The 22,392-nt window shown below is 41.9% G+C and overlaps 1 protein-coding gene across 1 annotated transcript; it reads right to left on the bottom strand.

The window, feature by feature from the left end:
- Positions 1–1,996: 1,996 nt before the first annotated feature.
- nsun2 (NOP2/Sun RNA methyltransferase 2) lies at positions 1,997–21,070 on the bottom strand. The gene is made up of 19 exons (XM_034241054.1): positions 20,806–21,070; positions 19,995–20,152; positions 19,216–19,320; positions 19,028–19,133; positions 18,451–18,522; positions 18,220–18,304; positions 17,937–18,129; positions 17,297–17,371; positions 17,031–17,161; positions 14,134–14,207; positions 13,885–14,015; positions 12,650–12,746; positions 12,276–12,475; positions 10,861–10,953; positions 10,643–10,778; positions 5,393–5,473; positions 4,706–4,844; positions 2,799–2,838; positions 1,997–2,693 (listed from the first exon to the last, which is right to left on the bottom strand). Exons 1-19 carry the CDS (start codon positions 20,878–20,880, stop codon positions 2,372–2,374), a joined length of 2,313 nt encoding a protein of 770 aa, XP_034096945.1. The 5' UTR covers positions 20,881–21,070; the 3' UTR covers positions 1,997–2,371.
- Positions 21,071–22,392: the final 1,322 nt, after the last annotated feature.

Below are 22,392 nucleotides of genomic sequence, written 5' to 3'. Positions count from 1 at the left end.
CTGCTTGCCCCTCCAGCAGTGTCATCTCTTGAGATTTGTCGTGTGTCGTGTGCCCTTGTCCTACTTATTGGGTCGTCGACGTTGTTTTCCCATGCATGTTCCCGTTGGTTTTCCCTGGGCTTCTTTACCTCGTGTTCTTGGTTTTGTTCCCGTTCCCCGGTTTGTGCATGTTCAGTTTTTCCTTGTTTCCTTGGTTATCGTTTTGTTTGTGTCTTAAAGCTTTTTGTTCAAACTACTTGGCCTCTTGTTTTGTACTGCGTTTGGGTCCTGCCTTCTTACCAAACACTGACTAGTGTATTCTTATTATCCTTGGCTGAACTGTGACCCGTCTTATTCTGTATTTCACACCTGCATTACATTTTATAATTAACCTGCACATTTATTGGAACTGTACACTCTTAGTTCAATCCATTTCCTATTTTATTTATTAAGTCATTTATATTGGCAGTATACAGTCCTCCATTCGGTTAAGGTACTTTAGTAACAATGCTTATATATAAAATTGTAAAAACAAGAACAGCAGTTACTTAAGAAAAAGTGTTTATGTATAATGATGAAAATGTAATTGCAATATTCAATCAATCAATTTTGACTGTTAAATACTACATCATTATATTACATGCATTTATGTAAAAGCAGGATTTTACTTTAAGGGTTGGTTAAGAAGGAGCACATGTACAAAAATAAAGATTATTATTATTTTCATCATTAATCAATTAATTGTGTTGGTTTGTAAAAATGTGATGCTGCTCTCGACACATTCATTTCCCTACTGGAATGAGTACAAGTTTATATTTGATCTAGCTATTTGGTAAAATATCTCGGGATGATTTTCTTCAAATCGCCCAGTCATACTCCATGCAAGGATGTGACTCAAGCAATGTCTTCTTTGCTAACTGCATGGTCACAGGCGTACCCACGGCATCGACCCGACGGCTGTCTGGTAATACCTACAGTCTATGGGTAATACTCACTGCAGCGTCCTTTAGGGCAGGTCACAGAGCAGTCAAAAAAAGAAAGAAAGAAGGGATCAAGTGAGGAAAGAAACAAGTGTGCAGGGAGGGAGTTAGGAGAGGAGACGAGGAGGAGGATGCTCTCTGTGGTCCCTCTGTTCCCTGCCGTCACCAGGGAGAGAGGTGAGGGGGCTGGTTGTCATGACGGCAGTTGTCATGGCAGCTGGACTGGGTAATAAACAGGAGTCTGTCCAATCTGTCCAACCAGTGGCTGCCGCGGCAACCGCTCACAAGATTCATTGATGTACATTTTTGGTTTTTATTTTATTTGCCTTTGTTTTTCCATATTCCGATGTTTATTTATTTTACAATGTATGGTTTCTGTAGTGAGAAAACTTAACAGCCCTTGGGTGATGAGACGATTATCTTTAAATAAGCCCCATTTAATTTTTACAGATGCTTTTCCCTTTCCTGTAGTATGTGTTATAGGTTTATGTGCATGCAAATGGTCTGCAAAGGCTCAAATCCCAAAGTTCCTCTCCCTCAGGCACTTCCATTATTCAGTTTGAGGTTTTTCCAAGGACAAAAATGCCAATAAAAACAAATCCTATATGTTTTCATGCAAGTTGTTTAGAGACCAATGGATTATAAAAGCACATGTAAGTATAGCTAATTGTGTACGAATGCTGTCCATTTCCACATCTTTGATACATTATGGGTAATATTTTAACTTTTTAAGCCAGCAATTCCTCTTTATAAAACCTAATTAAAAAAAATCTATTCTTATCTTTTTACACTATTTGGTAAATTATGTTACTTTAATTTATGTGAAATTGTTCCAGAGTATTCCTTTGCCCATCATTCAGACTTCCCAGTGTGCAGCAGTTCCCCTTTAATTTCCCACTGTTTTACGGCTTCATATAATTCCTGATAGCTGTTTTATGATGTCTTAAATTTGCCGAACTTAATCAACCCCTTCTCAGGCATGCTTTTAATACTTCAACAAGCTTAGAGTCAAATAATTAGAGCAGGAGGTGACACAGTTAATCTTCAACGCTTTAATTGACTCCATAGTTTGGCTTTATTGCAGATCTAGAAAAATGAGATGGCAGTTCATACGAACTTCTCTGAAGATTATCTACGGGAAGACAAATTAAAGCCACTTGAGCAGTAGAATAAATTTGTTAAAAAAAAAAAAAACATATCAATAAAATAAGACTAACTAATAAGCTGACTCCTGGAGGGGTTCCAAACCAAACTAAAAATCCTGATGGAATCTGCGAGGGAGGGTCTCCTTCCTCAGCTGCAGGGTGGGAAACGGGCTCATCTTCCTCCCTTATCACAAAATGTGGTCTTCATCCTCGTCCTCGGCTCTTAGAGCTGCGCTACGTCTCGTCAGTCCTCGTTTCCCTCACCTGCTAGTCCATCGGTTCCTTCATTGGTTCTGATGTTCCAATTTTATCACCATTCTCCAAGTCCATGTGCCCCGCATCTTTCCCCACTTCTTTCTCCTCTCCTTTCTCCTCTGCACCATTTCCCGCCTCCTCCTTTACTTCCACTCCCTCCACCGCCTTCTCTCCATCCGGGCCTTTGTCCCCTTGGCCCTGCTTCTCTCTGAAGACCTCCACGCCCAACATTCGGAGGTAATGAAACCTCTCGTTTCGGGGGACGAAGGCTCGGATGGACGTCTTCCCCCTCCAGCCGCACAGCTGGATGGGACACTGAGGATCCTCTGTGTTACTGACAACGAGAGGGTAATGGTGAGGGTCAGGAATGAACAAAGACCCCAAAAAAGGATATGAATGTGCATTCAAACACTTCAAATATAAAATAAATTACACTTACTTTGGGTTGGGAATGTACTTCAACACAATGCTGCCCATCACTGTGGAGAGAAAGAGACTCATAACTAAAAGCAGCAAAACATTTGCCCAAAATAAAAACAAGCTGTAGGGCAATGTAGATCTGACACTAACTATTATTTTCATTATGGATTCATCTGAAGATTATTTTTTAGATTAACTGTTTGGTCTATTTAATGTCACCACTATGATGTCTTTAAATTAGGGCCGGGACTCGATTAAAAAAATTAATCTAATTAATTAGAGGCTTTGTAATTAATTAATCGAAATTAATCGCATTTTTAATCGCATATAAATATTTGACCTGAGAACAGTGAGAAGCAATTTTTTTCACATGGATTTTAGTATACCATGAGGCGCATTCACACCGCAGTACTTTTCCCACAAAGGTTCATGAGAACTTAGTTCATGAGAACAAATGAAGCCGCTGACGTCACTTCTTCTTCTTCTGCTTTGGGTTTACTGGCAGGCCGCAAACCACTTCACAGCGTATACTGCCGCCCAAAGTCCCCGGCCGGAAGTCCCCGGAGTTGGGGACTGGCTTCAGTAGAAGCTGCTGGGAGTCCCAGCAGCTTCTACTGAAGCCTTCCGAGTAAATCGCCAGAACGCCGACACCTCCTCATTTCCACCGCTCCCATGTTTTATTTTGTGTTGCCATAAGTTAGTCTCTCTGCGTTTCTGCGCTGGGCTAATGCTAATAATGCTAATGCGAGGATAATAAAATGGCGGCTTCACCAAACTTTTTGGGAGTTTTACGGGGCGTGGTTTGCAATCCGCCCAGCCAATCAGAAATATAGCTCTTTTCTCACAAGAGAGCCGTACGAAAGTCCCTGCTCTCTAGCAGCTCTCTGCTCTCTAGCAGGGACTTTCGTGGGGGTAAAAAGGTTCTCATGAACTAATTTTAGTACCGGAACTTTTTGGTGTGAACCATGGACTGTATGGTGTGAACGCGATAAAAGAGTCTAACGTCCACGCTAGCTTCCACGCTAGCTGCTATATGTTTTGCATTGAGGTGATACTTGAGGCTTGATGTGCTGCGGTGATATGCGAATTCCTTTTTGCATAATTTGCACACAACCGTGCTCTTATCAACGCTTCCATCCGTCCGTTTTTTAAAACAACATTTCCCACTGTTGTTCACTGTGGTTTGTTGTTGTCTGAAGTCATGAACGTTAGTTGGTGCTCCAGTATAATCGGTACGCCTGAAACTCATCCAGTGAGAAACGTTCCGCGGTGCAAAAATAAGTGCGATTAAAATGCGTTAATTTTTTTAACGCGTTAATTTTTGTGTAATTAATTAATCTTAATTAACGCGTTAAAGTCCCGGCCCTACTTTAAATCCCTCGTTTTTCAAATCCAAAATATATGCCTTTTATTATGGTATAAAATAGACAATTGGATACCCCCCAATTTTAGGAGGAGTAAAACAAAATTCTCTGCCATTTTTAAATGTCAAAAGCTATAGTGGATCATTAAATCATTTCAATTGTTTTCTTTTGGTGGACTAATTGATTAGTAGACAAGTCACAGCTCTATCTCCATGTACGGTTTCTTACAGATCCGAAAATAACGCAGTGTAATTACAGTTCTCTTTTGCCTGGAACTGCTCAGCTCTTCCCGTCAGTGTGTTTTTGGGTCAGTGCCTTGCTCAAGGGCAGCTCAACAAAAGTTATTCAGGAAATTGGAGCATTACTCGTTCTCTTTCATTTAATGCCAGCCAAAGCCAGAAACCTCCAGGCTGCTTCCCAAAACAAATATTTAGTTTCAGTATCAAAAAGGAAACTGTAGTACTGTAGTAGTAACATCTGCACTAATATTAAATACAGAGCTTAATATGTCTGAAAGTGGTCACTGAGTTTTGAATACATGATGACGTTTTGCCGTGCGTACCCAGTTTCTTGGCCTGAGCGTGAGCGTCTGCCTCCAGTTTGCTGAGGTAGGGGTTCTCCTGAGTCAGCAGCACTTTGATGTCCTCCACACTCACCGTGATTATCCTGGAGCGGATATACGGCTGAAGACTGTAGATACCCTGAAAGCACAAAGAGGAGATGAGCATGACAATCTGCAGGCTGATATAATACCGTAAAATGGTGCATATGAAATTAATTAATTCCAAGTTTGTGTGGAGTGTGAACTCGGCCGTCTGGCTCTTGTTTTTTTAGCCTCTGTGGAGAATACATTAGTGACAGGAGGAGAGACTAACTGCGTGTTAAAAGGAGGCATAAGGGGATGATTTAACGATGACATTTAGTATCAAATTAAAGAATATGGAAGGTGTGGAAGTCTTACGGATGCAAGCCAAGCATGTCACAATGCATTGCTGTATGTACTGATGAATGTATTTAAATCACGAGGTTAGTTTGCATTCAAAAATAGGATTATAGTTGTGTAAAAATGTGCAGCTAAGGCTTCATGCTTTCACAATAAATAAGCTTATGATTATAACACGCTGATCAACACAGAACAAGTTCATTCACAGCAGATTATTTTAATTTTTACTGAATGTGTGAGGATGAGAAGTGATGTCCAGGATGCTGTGGTGAAAATACAGTGTGTGTGAGAGTGTGTGTGTGTTACCTCCTGAGCCAGTCTGAAGGCACAGCCAAACTCCTCTCCATCACTGTTGCGAGACCACACCTTCACCCCCGTGTTGATGACCTGAGTAACACAAATAAAATAATGCTGATTTATTGCAAAACACTAATGGCGCGTTTCCACTGCAGCGTGGAGCTCGCTTTAAGCGTGCCGAGCCGTGGTTGCGTTTCCACTTGGCCTAGTACCAGCTATCGGGTCCTAATTCACAGTTTTTCTGGCCCCATAAAATCGTGGTTCTAGGGCCAGGAACAACCAGGCTGAGTTGGGCTGAGTATGCTAAACTAGAGAGAGAATCGCTGGCAAGGGGGCTACAACAAGATGAACATATTTGACCGTGATTTAATTGTAATACACGTTTCAAAATGATGCCCAAGTAACAACATACTGATACCGGTTAGTAAAAACCATGAATTAATGCTTTGACAAGTCTGCAGACAGACGGCAGGCGAAAAACTTTTAAAATGCGTGTTTTCTAAATGGAGCTTGGCTAAGCTAACGTTATATACAGGGCTGCACATAACTGGTGTGTAACCTCCGCCAACAAAAGAGCACCGTGTCATTTGAAAAAAGGCGCATTTGCGTACCAACATTGAGAGAGAGAGAGAGAGAAGAAAGAGAGAAAGAGAGAGAGAGAGAGAGAGAGAGAGAGAGAGAGAGAGAGAGAGAGAGATACATATATTTGCGAGTTGCATATGAACCTATGATATGAACTCAGGGTCGGCCCGTAGCACTGGCGTAATAGATGTTCGCCAAGGGCGCCAGATCTGGGGAGGCAGCTCTGGGAGGGAAAAAAACATTTTTGACCGTTGGTGCTCATCCTAATTTTCGGCCTTGATGTAACGATATTCACAATTAAGTAAATGTAACACCCTTTTCACCCCGGTTACACGTTTCATTTGCCTTGTACGATGGGCGCTGTAAGTGATGAAAGTGGGGGATGTTGGCTTATCTGGCGCCCGCAGCTCACAGCCAAAATGCGAGTGAGCGAGGGAGGGTGCACCGGTACCGGCGCTGTTGTTATTAGAATCTGGTGCTTGCTGCTCTAACGGATATAAGAAGAAGATGTTTCTACAATAAGGTGGAGGGAGAGTCCTCTCCAGTCAGACTGAGAGGCTGATAACTACAGCTCAGTGAGGTAAAGGACTCTTTGAGTGTTTAGATAGTTCACTTTAGTCTAAGTTCAAACGGTTTGGTCACAATTTATGTTTGAAATCATTCCAATGTATACTATAGGACAGTAACCAAAAATATCCTTTCAAACTGGAGAGATACAAACAAATGCATAAATAAATAAATGTTAAGGTAAAATAAGATATGAATGAACAACATAAATACAATAAGTTACATTAATTTGTTATTGGCTATGGTAGGTTATTGGTTATGTTCACATACTTATTTGATTACATCCACTTTTCTAAGATGACAGAGACTTTCGACCCAAAACCAGCAGCTAATCGCAGACTCAACCAGAGAGGAAGAAGTAGGCCTACATCATCAGCTACCATGTCTGACAGAGGAAGACAGTGAGGAGAACAGTCAGGAGGGTAGTGACGACAGCTTGTAGGATTACTGGTCGTGCTAATGTTGTCTTGTGTTCACCTCTGCATGTGTGTTCTGTGTTCACCACTGCATGTGTGTTCTGTGTTCACCTCTGCATGTGTGTTCAGTGCCGTGTGTCTGGCAAATAAAGTCAAGACCCCTCAAAAGTTACGGTTTATTTCATTTTAAGGATGAGCACCAAGCAACATCTCCAGGTGCTCCTTTGAGAACCAGGGCAAAAAAGTTATGTGCACCCCTGCTTATATATATGCTCCGACCGTCCACACTCACAACAACGGCCTATACAGACATAAATAAACCAGCGCCTGTATTCGCCATGACACAGGCAGTCTGTGGTTTGTACTTGTTTAACTTTTGTCAAGTTTCTGAACAGATATGAAGAGCTGTGAGCTCTGAGTGCTAAGAGCTAACGGCTGTGTTGTGTTTTGGGGCGCTCATTGAAGATGACGTCACGGCTCCGCCTACACTGCGTTACTATAGTAACTACCCCAGTTCCTAAACTGTAATGGAAGCGCAGCATTAAAGTGAGCCGGGCCTAATAAGGCCTAACCAAACCGAGCGAGGCCGAGCGAGGCCTGCAGTGGAAACGCGCCAAAAAGATGCCAAATCCTCCGGTCTGCACTAATTATTATCCCTCTTGAAAACATAACCCAGGGTGGTAATTTAAATGAAAATAAAGGACTAATTATGTTACAGGAGGTCTTGTAGTATTACTCTTGATGCGTGTTGTAATTACTGATGTTCCCCAAACTGCCTTGCTTGAGGCATCTACTGTACAAGATATCTCTTGTGTGTAAACAGAGTGCAGCTGGTTTCTGGTGTCCCAGCAGGAGTGGGAGGAAAGTGTTGGCTTTGCAGAGTAAAACTCAACAACACTTCAGGAATTAATATTCATGATGAATCCTTTCCAAACCTAACAGAAACCAATAACTTTCATCTTTGTTTAATGTGATGTTAAAGAGTCCCTATTGTGCTGTTTGGAGTCGTCCCTTTCCTGTAGTGTAATATAGGTTTCTGTGCATGTAAATGGTCTGCAAAGGCTAAAATCCCTGTCTTCCCTCCAGAGGGAGTTTCTCTCCCACAATTCTCTTTGTGAAACTTGAGATATGAAGACATGGTAGTCCGGGAGTGGCTCAGTCAGTAGGGGCTTGGACTGGGAGCTGTAGGGTCGCCGGTTCAGGTCCCCGACCAGACCTAAAATATGGAGTGTGGACTGCTACGTGGAGAGGTCCCAGTTCACCTCCTGCCCAAGCCGTAGTGCCCTTGAGCAAGGCACCGGACAACCGCTTCCCCCCCCCCCCCCCCCACCCCCACTGCTCCCCGGGCGCTGTACAATAACTGCCCACTGCTCCTAGTACTAGACTCCTGGTACTAGGATGGGTTAAAAGCAGAGAACAAATGTCACTGTGTGAGCTGCATGTGTGACCATTAAAGAGGGTTTCCATCCCTCCCAATTCTATGGTACGCACTCATTTTTCCTTCACTCAGATTTTAGTCACTGAATCCATTATCAGTTATAATTTAGAGACGCGCATTGTGCTTTAGCTCAAAAGAAAGTGCCTCATAAGCAGTGTTGGGACTAACGCGTTACAAAGTAACGCGTTACAAAGTAACGCGTTAGTGTAACGCCGCTATTTTTGGCAGTAACTAGTACTCTAACGCATTACTTTTTTAATTCAGTAACTCAGTTACCGTTACTACATGGTGCGTTACTCCGTTACTGCGTTAGTTTTTTTATATAGTCAACAGCCAGGCGAACAGAGATGAGAACTGTACTTAAGTACAGTACTTGAGTAAATGTACTTAAATACTTCCTGTGTCACATGCGGAGAGTCGGGCTGTGGGCGTGTTTGTGTTGTTTACTAACAAGACTATCATGGCGGCGGCGGAGCTCAAGTCTAGTTTCTCCACCTGGAGATATTCTCACTATTTCACTTTTGTCGAGCACAAAGAAAAGAACGTTTTAGTTAAATGTAAGTTGTGTCTTGGCGGGTCAAAGATCCTATCTACTGCCCAAACCAGTCATTCAAATCTCTCAAAACATCTGCAAAAACAACATGCTGGGACGAAGCTAGTAGCTAAGACCACAGAGACTCAGCCGACGCCACTCCACCTCCACCTAAGCAACAGCGGCTGGATTTTAACCAAGGGACTGCTGGCCAGGGAAAAGTCGATAAAACCATTGCACGGTATGTTGTAGAACACATGCAGGCTATTGCTAGAGTGGAGTCACCCGCTTTCAGGGAGCTAGTTAGCATGATAGCATGTCCGGGCGGCACACGGCATATGGGACGGAACACTTTTTCCAACTACCTGGAGAAAGAATATACAAAAATGGAAAGCCAGCTAATATCGATGCAATCCAGATTGCATATAATGCATGTCAAGTTGATCAACAGATTGTATTATTCTCCAATGCACTAACAGTACTGAAATGAAGGCTATCCTTATAGCCTTCATTTCAGTACTGTTATTGCATTGGAGAATAATTAATGGGAGCCGTTTTTGTAAGTAACTAAAACGTTACTTTTCACAGTAACGCATTACTTTTTGATGTAAGTAACTAGTGAAGTAACTGAGTTACTTTTGAAATGAAGTAACTAGTAATGGTAACTAGTTACTGGTTTTCAGTAACTAGCACAACACTGCTCATAAATGAGGAGAGCAATGAGAGTCACACACACACACAGCACCACCTGGTCAGGTGCTGCAGGGTGGAGGAGAGGGATTTGGGATGTGAGAGCGTCCCATCTGTTAGACTGTTTCGCTCAGATGGATGGGTACATGTCCACTCAGTCTGAAAATAATGTGCCAAAGTAAAGCCAATATGTCTGTAGCCAAAAGCTGGCCCATGCACTGCTATAATAAACATAATGGCGCTTGTTTGAGTTCACTGTAAACAGAGCTTTCCATAAGACGGCTACTTTATACATTTTTCTATTCTAATTAAATGTATTTCACCGTGTGTGAACATTTTTACGACTACTAGCCTCAGACTTCAAAGCACAGCGAGCATGACGATAAATACTAGTCCTGTATAAGTCCCGCCCCCACATGCTTTATCTAAGTGTGTGTGTGTGCACTCTGCTGAGAGGAAGCGTGTGCCGAGCAGAGAGATGTCTTCAGTGTTTGACAAATATTAGCAGAATCATTCATTACCAAACCAAATGATGAGGTGTATTGATTAAACAAACGGGAGACTCACTAAACGGGCTACTTCAAATCCCCGGTGGCAAGAACTTGTCCTTTGCTATTTTTAATTGTTTGTTTTTAAATTCCCTGTTTTATGTATTGAGCAGGGGATAGAATATTTTTGGGTAATTGCTGTAGGGAAAAGTTTGACAAGAAACTTTAACCAAACTTGACAATTGAACAGGAAGCTTTAAAGGGGCCCTATTATGCTCATTTCTAAGGTTCCTATTTGTGTTACTGTACATGTTTACGTTCACGTCTACTTTTCCCACTGAATGGCTACCCCATATCCTTATGTAAAGCTCTATGTATAGTGTGATCAATACTGCATCCAGAAAATAATTGAACATTGATTTGTTTTATCTATTTTTAAATCGTATTTCCATGGGAGGAAATGCTTTGTCATCATCGACCCAGGCTTTCGACATGTGCAATGATCTAAACAAACAAACAAACACACACACACACACACAGACAGACCTTCATGCGCTCGCTGTTATTGAGCAGCACGTTGCGCAGCTCTTTGGACACCATGTACAGGTGGCGCTTTTTGCCGTCGTGGGTCCTGGTCAGAACGTTGACCTTGGGGAAGGTGGGTGATAGATTATAGAAAGACCTGGAGAAAACAGAAACAAGGTTAAATGGTTGTGTCACTAAAATGCTCAAAACTATCAATTCAATGTCTTATAGAGACGTACTGTATGGTGGTGAAGACGGGGTCCTCTTCAGTGAGGAACACAAAGGGATCTTCTTTATAACCAAACAGCTTCTTCTTCTTGGAGGCGGGAGGTCTGGGAAACACAATGGAGACATTCATTTAATAGGTATATTTACATTTAAATTACCCAATACATGTGGGTTGTGTGCAATGTCAAAAGTTTCAATACACATTTAATGGAGGAACAACTGTGTGTGAGCTTCTAAAGATTAGCTTGGCCAACAAACAATCAAGGAAATTGCTTTAAAGTAACTATCTTCAAATGAGCGAATCAATGACTCATTCGGAGTTCTTAAAAAACGTTGTTTTACTCGAGTCCAAGAGAGAAAAGTCTTAATGAATTGATATAAAATGGAGAATCACATCTTATTCTCCCTCTGGAGGAAACACAGGGATTTAAGCCTTTGCAAACCATGTACATGCACAAAAACCTATATAACACACGACAAGAACAGGGTATATGCAGGAATCCTGAAGTCAAATGTAAAACCTTTTAAGACCTTTTTTAAGACCCTTTCCATACATTTTAAGACATCATCGCCACTTCGAGTTTTAACCGGTTACATTGTCGACACACTTTACCTCACATTTACTATATACAGTATTGATTGTCCTTCCTCCTTGTCTTCCAACCATTTGGACGCAGACTTGCATTTCCCCAAAACGATGTTGTTTAACAACCGGTGTAAACGGAGCTTCGCGCGCTATCAAGCAGTGAGCGCGCGATGTCCTGTTCAGATGACGTCAAATCCAACGGGAAGCCATAAATAAACTACACAGAATCACACTACACACCTACGCCATGATTACATTCAGGCAGACTGTAGAATACAACCTCTTTGGACAATTTATATACTTATTGAAAACAAGCTACAAAATGTAATACCTTGGAAAATGCCGTTTAATACTTTTTAATAGCCTTAATTTTCGCTAAATTGATTTATCAACTTTTAATACTTTTAAGACCCCGCGGACACCCTGAAGAAAGGGAAAACCCCAAAAAGCATAAAAGGGCCGCTTTAAATAAAAAGGATTAACTAATATGCATGTGTTTAGGAAGTACTGAGCATGCAACTAAACAAATGAGACTTAGATGACACCTTTGTTGTTGTCAAATGCAGCCGCAATTTACTTCAATTAATCAATACTTTTAAACATTTCTGGATCTTTCGCTTTCAATGTGAATATTAACGTTTTCTCCAATAACTCATATCTGTTGCTAGGGGTGAGCAACAGATACAACAATGTTCTTTTTGTGGGTGATTTATTCCTTTGAACAGTGCGTATTTATTCAGAATTATTGTTGAGAGAGAGATTTGTCATCTATTTAACATGTCGCCTCACGAACTCGCTGCCTTCCTTTGTTCATTAGCTGGCCGCATCGCCATGACTCACCCATACTCTCTCTCTAGTTTATCAGTTGTCTCCAGGGCTAAGGGAGAGTCTTTGGGTTCCTCCTCTTCTACTACTACTACTTTCTCCCCCAATCCCTCCTCAACAGCACTGTCGGGTGGGCAGGGAGTACCGGAGGGGATGGAGGCTGCGGGGGAGCCTTCAGTCTGGGCTGCAGCGCTGGAGGAGACATCCTGCCTCACCTGGAGAGGAGAGACAAAGAAGAAGTCGCAGCCCTGTTAGTAACAGGTGAGTGATGCAAAAGGGGGGGGGGGCTCTGCTGCTTCAACACACTTCAGTTCTGCTCCATTTCCCTCCTCAAGTCAAACTGACTGTCTAATCATGCATTAGGTGTGTGTGTGTGTATGTCTGTGTACCTTGGGATATCTTTTGTTCCAAGGCATCGGGGCTTTCTTCACCAGCACAGCCACAAAGAACCCTCCAGTGTTCTGGTGATGTGGCAAAATCCTCATACTGCAATAAAAAAAAAACACAGAGACATAAATCAAGGCTTTGGGGTTTTTATGTTGCCCTCTACTGAGCAGACCATTGGTTTCCAGCATTAAATAAAGAGAGGCTTAGCCACCATGTGACGATAGCTCCCTCTGCTGGCCTGCCTGGAGCCGGACTGAGCTGTAAAGCAAAAGCTGCAGTAGAGATGACATCATCCACCATTAAGTGAGAGTGCAGGTGTGTACATGCATGTGTGTGTGTGTGTGTGTGTGTGTGTGAAAGATGACGCCAAGAAAATAAATCAGACGCTTTACTCGGCTAATGGAGTTGGCATCGATGAAATCAGAATAAATTGAAAGTGTTGGTGCAGATGCGTTTTCTCTGCTTTGATGAGAGCTAAATACTCTCAGGAGGATACAAAGAAGAAGAAATAAAAGCCAAATTAAGAGAGGGGAATGAGATTCAAGGACAACTTATTTTCTATACACTATACAAATTATATCAAGGGAACATTTTTATTAAGATGGATGCATGTTTTTATATTCAAACCTATCGTTACCAAGAGAATACTTTTAACAAGGCGTCCTGCTCTCACTGCTGCTATTTGCTTTGCTTATAGAGCCTTCTAAAGATATTAAAAACATTACATGAACTAAAAGGTTTGTGGGCTACAGAAAGGTGCCATTTACCTGAAAATGACACATTACAAGGGGCAACAAAATGGTATACACTTGCTGTATCCTAACAAACAAATTTAGCATGACAAATACGTGTTAGCTTATTAATTTTAGCTTAACATTTGATCAAGTTTGACGCTCAGTGTTGCCTAATCTTGGAATAGTTTGTTGCAGAGACAGACTAATCATATCTCAAACTGAGAACATTTTCTCCCGATTTGTCTGAAAATGATATTTGGCTTGTAAAAAAATGGGTCCAATATTTGATTTGGTGGCTACATGGAGGAGGATTCGCTCTGTAATTTGCATCATTTAAGTGAATATACTCAGGACCTGACGCTGGAAACACACCTGACACAAATACAGGATATTCAGTCTCTTTTCCAAACCTGTTCAAGTGACTGAAAGGCACACTGTGGGGACCCTCACAGTGTGCAGTATTATGGCACAAACACACTGTATGTTGCTGTGTGTGTACATACCATCTCTCCAGATGGAAGTTGGCCAGTTTCTCTGGGTTTGTTGGCGGGAACATGGTGGGGCGGATCTGCGTTTGACGACTGACGGGAACCTCGGACCAATCAGAGAACCACTGGCCCTCCTTGGTCATCAGCTACACACACACAATAGGTTATAAGTGTGTGAGCCAAACAAAGCTATCAGAAATCAAATTAGGTCCGACTTTGATGTTCCTTTATGGTTTGTTTTGTTTTAGTGTTGTTATTTCTTACCTTCCAGGAATTGACCCCAGGCATCGACTTCAGCCCCGGCAGATCAGCTGATCCGTCGACCAGCTCCAACGTTCCTGGCAACGAGGACGGGAAAGACATTACGAATTGGCAGAAAAGGGCTGGATTTATATCTAAATATAACAAGTCATACAATTTATAAACAGATACATTCGGCAGATCACAAGTGAATTAAATTGTGGCTTTGGCTCGACAGCGTTTGAGCTTTTGTGGTACTGCTCCGCTTTTTTATGTTCTCTGATCTCAAAGAGAAATGATACAGTGTTAAGGGCTGCTGGAATAAAATGAAACCTTTCTTTTACAGCAGAGTATTATTAAAGTTTTCTGTGTGGGCATTCAGACATGTGCTAACGCAATATGTCTTGATCCCAAAAATAGAGTGCGCCCGAAGGATAATTTCCTTTTAGTAACATTCAAATGGATTTGATATTTATGGACCTGGGGTCTAGTTTAATATTCTCTATACCAGACATCCTCAAAGTCCGGACTCCGGTCCCGGACCGAACCACAACTGTCTCTGGACTGTGAGCAAATTATACTTTTCATATGTATTATCTGTATTATCGGTGTTATCTGCGAGACATCGCCACAAGTTGGCGAGTCAAAATTCTCCGCTATGTCCACTGCAAACAGCGCTCTGCATGTCCGACTGTTCCACTGTCTGTGTGTGTGTGTGTCAACGCTTTGGTCCAATCACATTCAGCATCCCGTCACCGTTTTTTTCCCCCCACCAACAGTCTGCGAATCAGAGGCACAGTAGGGCAGGTCTTCGCGGAATGCGGGTGGGAAAAATACGTGTCTCGTCTCTTTCAACCTGTCTGAGTCAGAGCTAGAGTTAAAAAAAAAAAAGTCAGAGCGAGAGTTAACAGCTCATCTAGTTGCATCTATACTGTAGCTAGTAGCCTAGTTTCACCTACCGGGGTGGCATGGGGTGGCAACTGCCACCCTAAAAATAGGCCTTGCCACCCCAGTTGGCAGCTTTGTTTTGAAAGAAAAGTTGTGGCTCATCGGACATTTATGAGAGAAAGTCTCTAATGTCCGAGTGCAAGTGAATGCAGCACAAGACGCAGGTCTTGTAACCCCTCCCCCGGTCCTGGTGCGAGCGTGGACATATGATTGGCAGCGATTTAATCTGAAGTGAACGGGACGGCACAAAACAAGAAGCATTCGGACCCAAGCACTGAAGGAATGAGGTATTTGCGGAGAAGAGACTGTCAAGTTTGGCTGTACTCAGCATTGAATCAAAACGCACTAAAGCTGTTGATCTTAATCAGTTTGTGAGGCGTTTTGCTGAACAACATGGTAATCGCTGCATTCAGCTGTAATAGACATGTCAACTTGATGCTCTGCTCACGGATGAGCATACAAAACTATTAAGATGATGACCTTACCTGTGTAAATATTTGTTTTTCTTTGTGGGAGTCTGCCCCCAAAAAACAGTTTTGAGTCCTGAGAAAGTCAAACACGGTGTATAAAACAAACTACACTGCCCAGCCAAAAAAAAGTAACCACTTTAATTGAACTAGGCCAGTAGGTAAGGACATTACACTGGATAATAACTGAAGTATAAAAGAATGCATGACTGAAGTGATGGAGACCATGTTTGAAGGCAAACAAAAAGAGGAAATAACAGGTCAAAGCAAATCCCCCTCTCAGATTCCACAGCAACCAGAAGAACATAAATACTGGCTGGTGATTTGATTCATCAGCTTTGTGATGGAATAAAAAATGCACAGTGCATTTCCTTAGTTGTGGGTGAGTCCACTGACACCACTGACAATGCTCAGTTGCTGGTGTTTGTGAGTTGTTATGATGAGGCAAAGGGGGAGTTTGTTGAAGATGTGTTGGGCCTGACGAACCTCAGTGGACACACAAGGGGGCAAGACATTTATAAAGCAATAATGGGAATGCTGAATGAAAGAGGGTGCAGCTGCCTTTATTCTAACTGTGCAGCTCTTACACTGCGACTCTGAGGGGTCAAGCACAGACACAATAACAATGAAAACTGCTGCATACAGAGACTTTTTGTTTTTGCAACCTCGTGTTAAGAATCTTGTTGCAATTGTTTAAAAGTTTGAATGACCGTAATAAACGGACCTTTGTCTTATTGAAAAATGTCTTTGGACCTTTAACATTTGTATTTGAGTACCCCTGCTCTATACCATTTTAATGAATTTTGTTTTCGTATTTCCTTACACGTATATATGAAGTTCAAGTGATCTGATATACACAGCTTCCAAATCCACAGATATAAACATTTTCTCATGTTTTCAAATTTGGAGGTTAGGCTTGTCCTTGTGATTATAGGCTGACAATTGTTGAATTTTTGGACATTTTGTCCTTTGGGTATTCTAACTTTAATTAATTACAAAAATGGTTGGGACATGAATTACAAGTACTGATAATTAAAACATCGAACTACAGCTATGACACAGACTAGGCTGGTTAACGTCATTTTTTAAACTGATATCCACAGTGGATGAAATCCTTTTAAATATGGACCTGTGCTTACTTTAGCCAGCGAAATAATGGAAAAAATAACTTTGATTTGAATAAAAAGTCTGAAATGTATTGCTTAAATTGGCCTATATGAGTGCGTTTGAGTGTTTACTACCTTTGCTTTTCTCCAGCTACGACACAAACTAAGCTGGTTAACATCATAAGTGACTTTAAACAAACATTTTAAAACCGATATCCACAGTGGATGAACTCCTTATTAATGTGGCCCTGTGTTGCAAACTTTGTTCATATCTTAACTGGCTGTGAGAACCAGCCCAGACTTGTTGACTTGTTCTTACTTCAAAACTAGAAAACTAACTTTGATTTGAATAAAAAGTGTTGCTTAAATTGCCCTTTGTTAGTGTGTGAGTGTTTGTTACCTTCGCTCTTCTCCAGCAGCGCTGCGATGACAGCCTCGTCCTCTATAGGGTTGAGTGAACAGGTGGAGTACACCATCCTCCCTCCCACTGCCAGCTGCTCCACACCGCGCACAGCGATACGCAGCTGGAGCCTGATCAACACACACATATGCTCTGCATTACTGCCAACTTCTTAAATTAGCAGCAAAAGAACACACTCCATTCCCTTGTCCTCAAGTCAATTTAGAGCATGAAATCCTAGCAAACACACAATCTCCGAGACTTACCCGTGGAGGTGCAGGCTGTTGCTGGTCGTCCATTTCTTCCACACGTCGATGTTCTTCCTCATGGTGCCGTCGCCGCTGCAGAGCAGAAATCAGAAAGTCAGACACATCCTCAGACTCTGCCCGGGGCGCAGAAACAACTTCCCGGCAAAAAAAGTCTGCCAAGCACAAACTGCCAAAACGCCGGCCTTCAGCTGACTATTAACATCACTGCTGACTGCTTCTCTCAGTCTTCATTACTTCTTGTCCTCCCTCCGTTGTGTTTGGCAGAGCCTCCTGGCTTCAGCGCCACAGCTGGCTTAACTCGGGAAGCATTTGCAAACAAATACAGTTCTGTTTTGGCCATAAAATTACACTGGATTTCATGAGGAAAGATTTTACAATGTACTGAGACACTAAGAACATAATGAACAACCATATATAAGGACCTGTAAATACCCTGCGTTTGACAGACAGGGTGAATAATGATCTCCATCTGTTACACAAAACTCTCCTCCAGCCAGACGCCCACACACACACAGCAGAGTTTATCAGCCATATTTCTTCCTTTATCCACCTCCTCCTCCACCTAACTTTCCTGCAATGCTGTAATACAGTGCGTGTCAGTGATGCAGACATCATGAGGGTAAAGCCCTGTGCTGACCTGCAGGGCACGTCACAAAGGATGCGGTCGTAGAAGAGGATGTCCTTCTTGCCGTCCGAGTCGATCTTGAGGGTGGGGATGCAGGTGGCGTCGTGGTTGACCACCATGATGCAGGGGCTGTTGAGACGCTTGGCTTGGTGCACCAGCAGGTAGCAGCGCTTGTTGTCCACGTCGTTGGCAATGACAAAGCCCTCTGCAAGAGTGGATGAGAGTTAACTACTGTCAAAGTGGGACGGGCTGCTGATTTACTTATCTTCCATGGTTTTACATGTTTGCGTCTTACCTGGGAATGGCACGTCGATGTCAGAATGGAGCATCTCGATCAGCTGGGCTGTTTTTGACCCTGGAGCTGCACACATGTCCAGGATCTGCACAGAAACACAATCATGTGACCTCAAAGCAATATCAGCTGTATCAAGCCACAGGGGACAAGCTTTGCAAGGGAGCACAACGGCAAAAAACTAAAAATAACAGTGAATGACATTTTAACCTTCAAAGAGGGCAGTGCTTTTACCTTGTGGTGTGACTCGATCTTCAGGAGGAGAGGAGGGATCATACTGACGGCTTCCTGTCGGCTGATGTTACCCTGCAAGGACAAACACAAGAATGATGCCCTTTCATTTCTCTGTGACTTCTGACATTTTCCGGGGTTTGTTTGACTCCCTATCCAGGGTAAATGTAATTCATTTTCAATAGAGCGGGACGGTGATTTCGTATTTTTGTAGGTCAACCCGTAGTTTAGCATCGCAAGGGATCCCGCAAGAAAAGCCAACGCAATTTTTCTATTGGATTTTGGAATACATGTGAACATAGTCTATGGTGAACAAATGTTTATGAGGACAGTCTCCACATACAGTATAAACACCACTTTTTATCATTTTTGAAGCATAAAAGCAAACACCAGAAGTAAACTACTTCACCAATGCTAAGCTAAAGGCAGCTACACAACCACAGTATTTATTTCAGGCAGCTAACCAAAACTAATTCAATAATAAATAAAAAAACATTGACTTCGAGACGAGGAAGTTCTAAAATTCTAACTCATTTGCAGGTGATTGTGGTCCATTTTTGTTTGATTCGTCTCAACTCACCGACTCAGTCTCGCTGACCAGGAACTGGTGGAACTTCTCGAGCAGCGGAGACTTCCTGATGATCTTCCGGCTCATGTTGGTGTGCCAGGCCTGCTCATCGGGATACCTGGAGCAGAGACAGTGTGTTCTGAGTTTCTAGTTTGAATCTGCGTGTTATTTTCACCTCGAGTTACACCATGAGATCTTACCATTTAAGAGGCTGTGGAGCCTCAATCTTCAGGCCATCGATCTCCACCTCCTGAATATCCTTGAAGTATTTTTCCTTCAGACAGTGGAGGATTTCTTTGGCATGGCTGGGACAAGGCATAAAGGAGGAGAAAGTGGGCATGTAGTCACAACAAGTACTTGCACCAAGGCAGCAATAATTAGACATGACAAACACAATCAATTAATATTAATGTATTTCTTACAAGCCTGAGCTTAGATCAAGGTCATGAGAATGGCAAGGCATGTTTATATACAGCACATTTGACAACAAGGCACTCATAACATTAAAAAGCAGCAAGACATAAGTCACAGGTGTAAAGTTGTGGGTATAACCCTACATACCAACTTTAGTAAGCCCTTATAATTGAAGATAAATAACAAGGTCTAACTTTCTCCCCTTGCTTAGACCTGTAATGAATCTTAAAAATAAGGACTTTGTATGTGGTTAAGCATGTTATGGCTATAAAATGGGAATGCAAAAATAAGGTCTTACATTTCTTTCATCAGAGCACAGTGGACTCACAGGGAGGGGGGGGGGGTGCAGGAGCTCCAACAAGCCGTTTAGGACAGAGAGTGAATACACATACTATACAGAGATGCTGTATGAGAAAATTGCACAATATAAATCTATTCTAGTATAACTCAACAATGGAATTATGATTAGTAGAAATGGCCATGACATGGGATCTTTAAAGCATCATGTAGGCTTTGCCCATGAAACAAAACAAAGAGATCCTGGTCATTGATATGTCGGGCTCACCTCTTGTATCCAGTGATGCGGATGGTTGCTGGCAGCGGTTCCCTCATTGCATTCATGAACTCTTCAAACTCTCCCTCAGGCACCAGGCCTAGCTCTTGGTAGTAATGCTCGAACAGCTTATTCTCCTTGACAATGTCTGCATAGCCAGCTCCCCAGCCCTGAAAAACAAGAATAATTTACAACTACTGTTAAGTATATGCATAACTGGAACCTGCTAACCAGTGATGCTTGATGAACACAGAACTTTTGAAGACAGTGCAGTTAAATTGAATGTCATTGAAAAAGTTCTACATTTTAAGTTGTCTTGCTTAAGGCCAAGGGTAAATAAATCGAAAGCTTCATATTAAGACATACCACAGTAAAGAATGATCTAATAATCAATTCGGCATGTAGTAAACCACACACAGTACTCCCTGCATGGTGTTGGGACTAAAAACGATGTGGCTTGGAAAGGGTAAACCAATGCATGTACTCAGTAGCTGTACGCTTGGCCACATCAAATTAGCACATTTCTGAACAAAGTCTGGTGAAGCCACACAATTATCTCAAAAAGGGGCATGCATCTAGCAGTCATGCTAAATAATGGTAAAACATCGCTTCGGAAAGGCGAGCTAACAGTGAAGCTGTCTGGTGTTGCAGCTGTTTAGCAGTGTCGCAGCAGCACGACTGCACACGTTTTGCAAAAAAAAACATCTGCAAATTATAAGATTTGTTGTACCATCGAATTTAGTAATTTAAGTACATTTGACCTGACTGAGCACTTTACAGCAAACATTAGCAGGTTATGCAGCAGTAGAAGAGTGAGTCTTACAGCGTTGTCTCTGTTGTCTCTGTCGTCTCTGCCAGCATTTTGGGTTTTCTGCCTCTGCCTGCTTCGTTTCCCCATGTTGGAATAACAGACCACTCTGGAGAAGAGTTTGCAAAAAGACGTGTTGGAGCTGGATAAAGAGGAGTTTTAACTGTAACTCGGATCAAATGTATACACTGAGAGTTTGAACAGGAACTGCTGCTACGCTGTGTATTCTCAAAACGTGTTGCCTGTGACGCACGTGAATCAGGACCCCTCAAGGTGGCCACATATCTGCCTAACATAAAGTAAAACATCTTCAGGCCGTTTTGGGCATTTCATGATTTTGTATTTAGTTTTGATTCCGAGATAATATCCAATATCCAATGTATGTACTTAAAAAATACTTGATTGTTGCTTTAATTCTTCAAGTGTTATTCTAGCTAGAGAAATATAAACTTAAATACAAGAGTACTTTTAAAACAAGTGTCCACATGCTCAAATACCATACAGGCATAGGCGTTGTCACTACCCGATCTGCAGTGCGCATGTGCGAGATGGTCGGCAACCCAAGTAGGACAACATTGACACAGTGGCTTTTGGCAAAGCTCAAAAAGAAAACTCGAGAGAGATGAGTTATTGTTATTACAACGTGACTTCACTATTATTTAACAACTCTTTTTATTAATAATGAATTAATATGAATATATAATTAACAGATCTGACTATTTGGTGATGTAGTTCAGGCACCTGGTATTTCCCTCTCCAAATATAATGACCATCAGAGTGAGCATTCTTAACTTATAGGCTATTATGCCACTTCTCCCCCATTCGGAATTTGACTGTATCAGAGAAGAGGTAGGCCTATGTCTAAAGAAATCTAATTTGCAATAGAACTGTACCAGATATTTCCATACAACTACTGGTTAGTGTTCAATAGCACCCTAGACAATTCAGTAATGGTATATTTTTTAGGGATTTCTGTTTTTCTGATAAATGAGAGAAAAGTGATTGAGTCCTATGTTCCTATCACCAAAAAGTACAATTTCCGTCTAAACTAAAGCTAAGTTTACAGGACTATAATTCAGTATTTTTTTAGTTAAATAATTGTCTGACTATTTGGTGATGTAGAACAGCCACCTGGTTCATACCTCAGCAAATCTGAAGAGGAAAAGAGTGATCATTCTCAAGTTATGGGCTTTTTTTGGGTCACCTTTCCCATATTCGGCCTGGTCTAATTTGGCTCTTTTTCAGGGATTGGGGTAGTTCTAAAGAACAACCAAAACACATTTTTCCCCCAAAATAAAATTTGACAACAATCAATTTCATTGTTGTCATTTGTTCTACCTCGGGTAGGGTTATCTCGAAAACCTTTTTTGAGGACTTGCTGCTAGACTATTAGTCCTTCTGCAGATGAGAGTAACACCTACGTCACTTCCGGGCAAAAAGTACGGCCCCGCCCACTTTTGGGGGAAAACAACGCTGTCATTTGAATGGCGGTCAATACAAATTCTGAAGTTTTTGCCAATCCGATCAAATTGTTTTGAAAACCGTGGATTTTTGGATCTTCAAAGAGCCCGATTACGATGGCCAGTCAGGCAAACAATTACA

Source organism: Gymnodraco acuticeps, unplaced genomic scaffold (assembly GCF_902827175.1).
Source record: "Gymnodraco acuticeps unplaced genomic scaffold, fGymAcu1.1, whole genome shotgun sequence".
Lineage (NCBI taxonomy): Eukaryota > Metazoa > Chordata > Actinopteri > Perciformes > Bathydraconidae > Gymnodraco > Gymnodraco acuticeps.
This window is presented reverse-complemented; position numbering and strand designations above follow the sequence as displayed.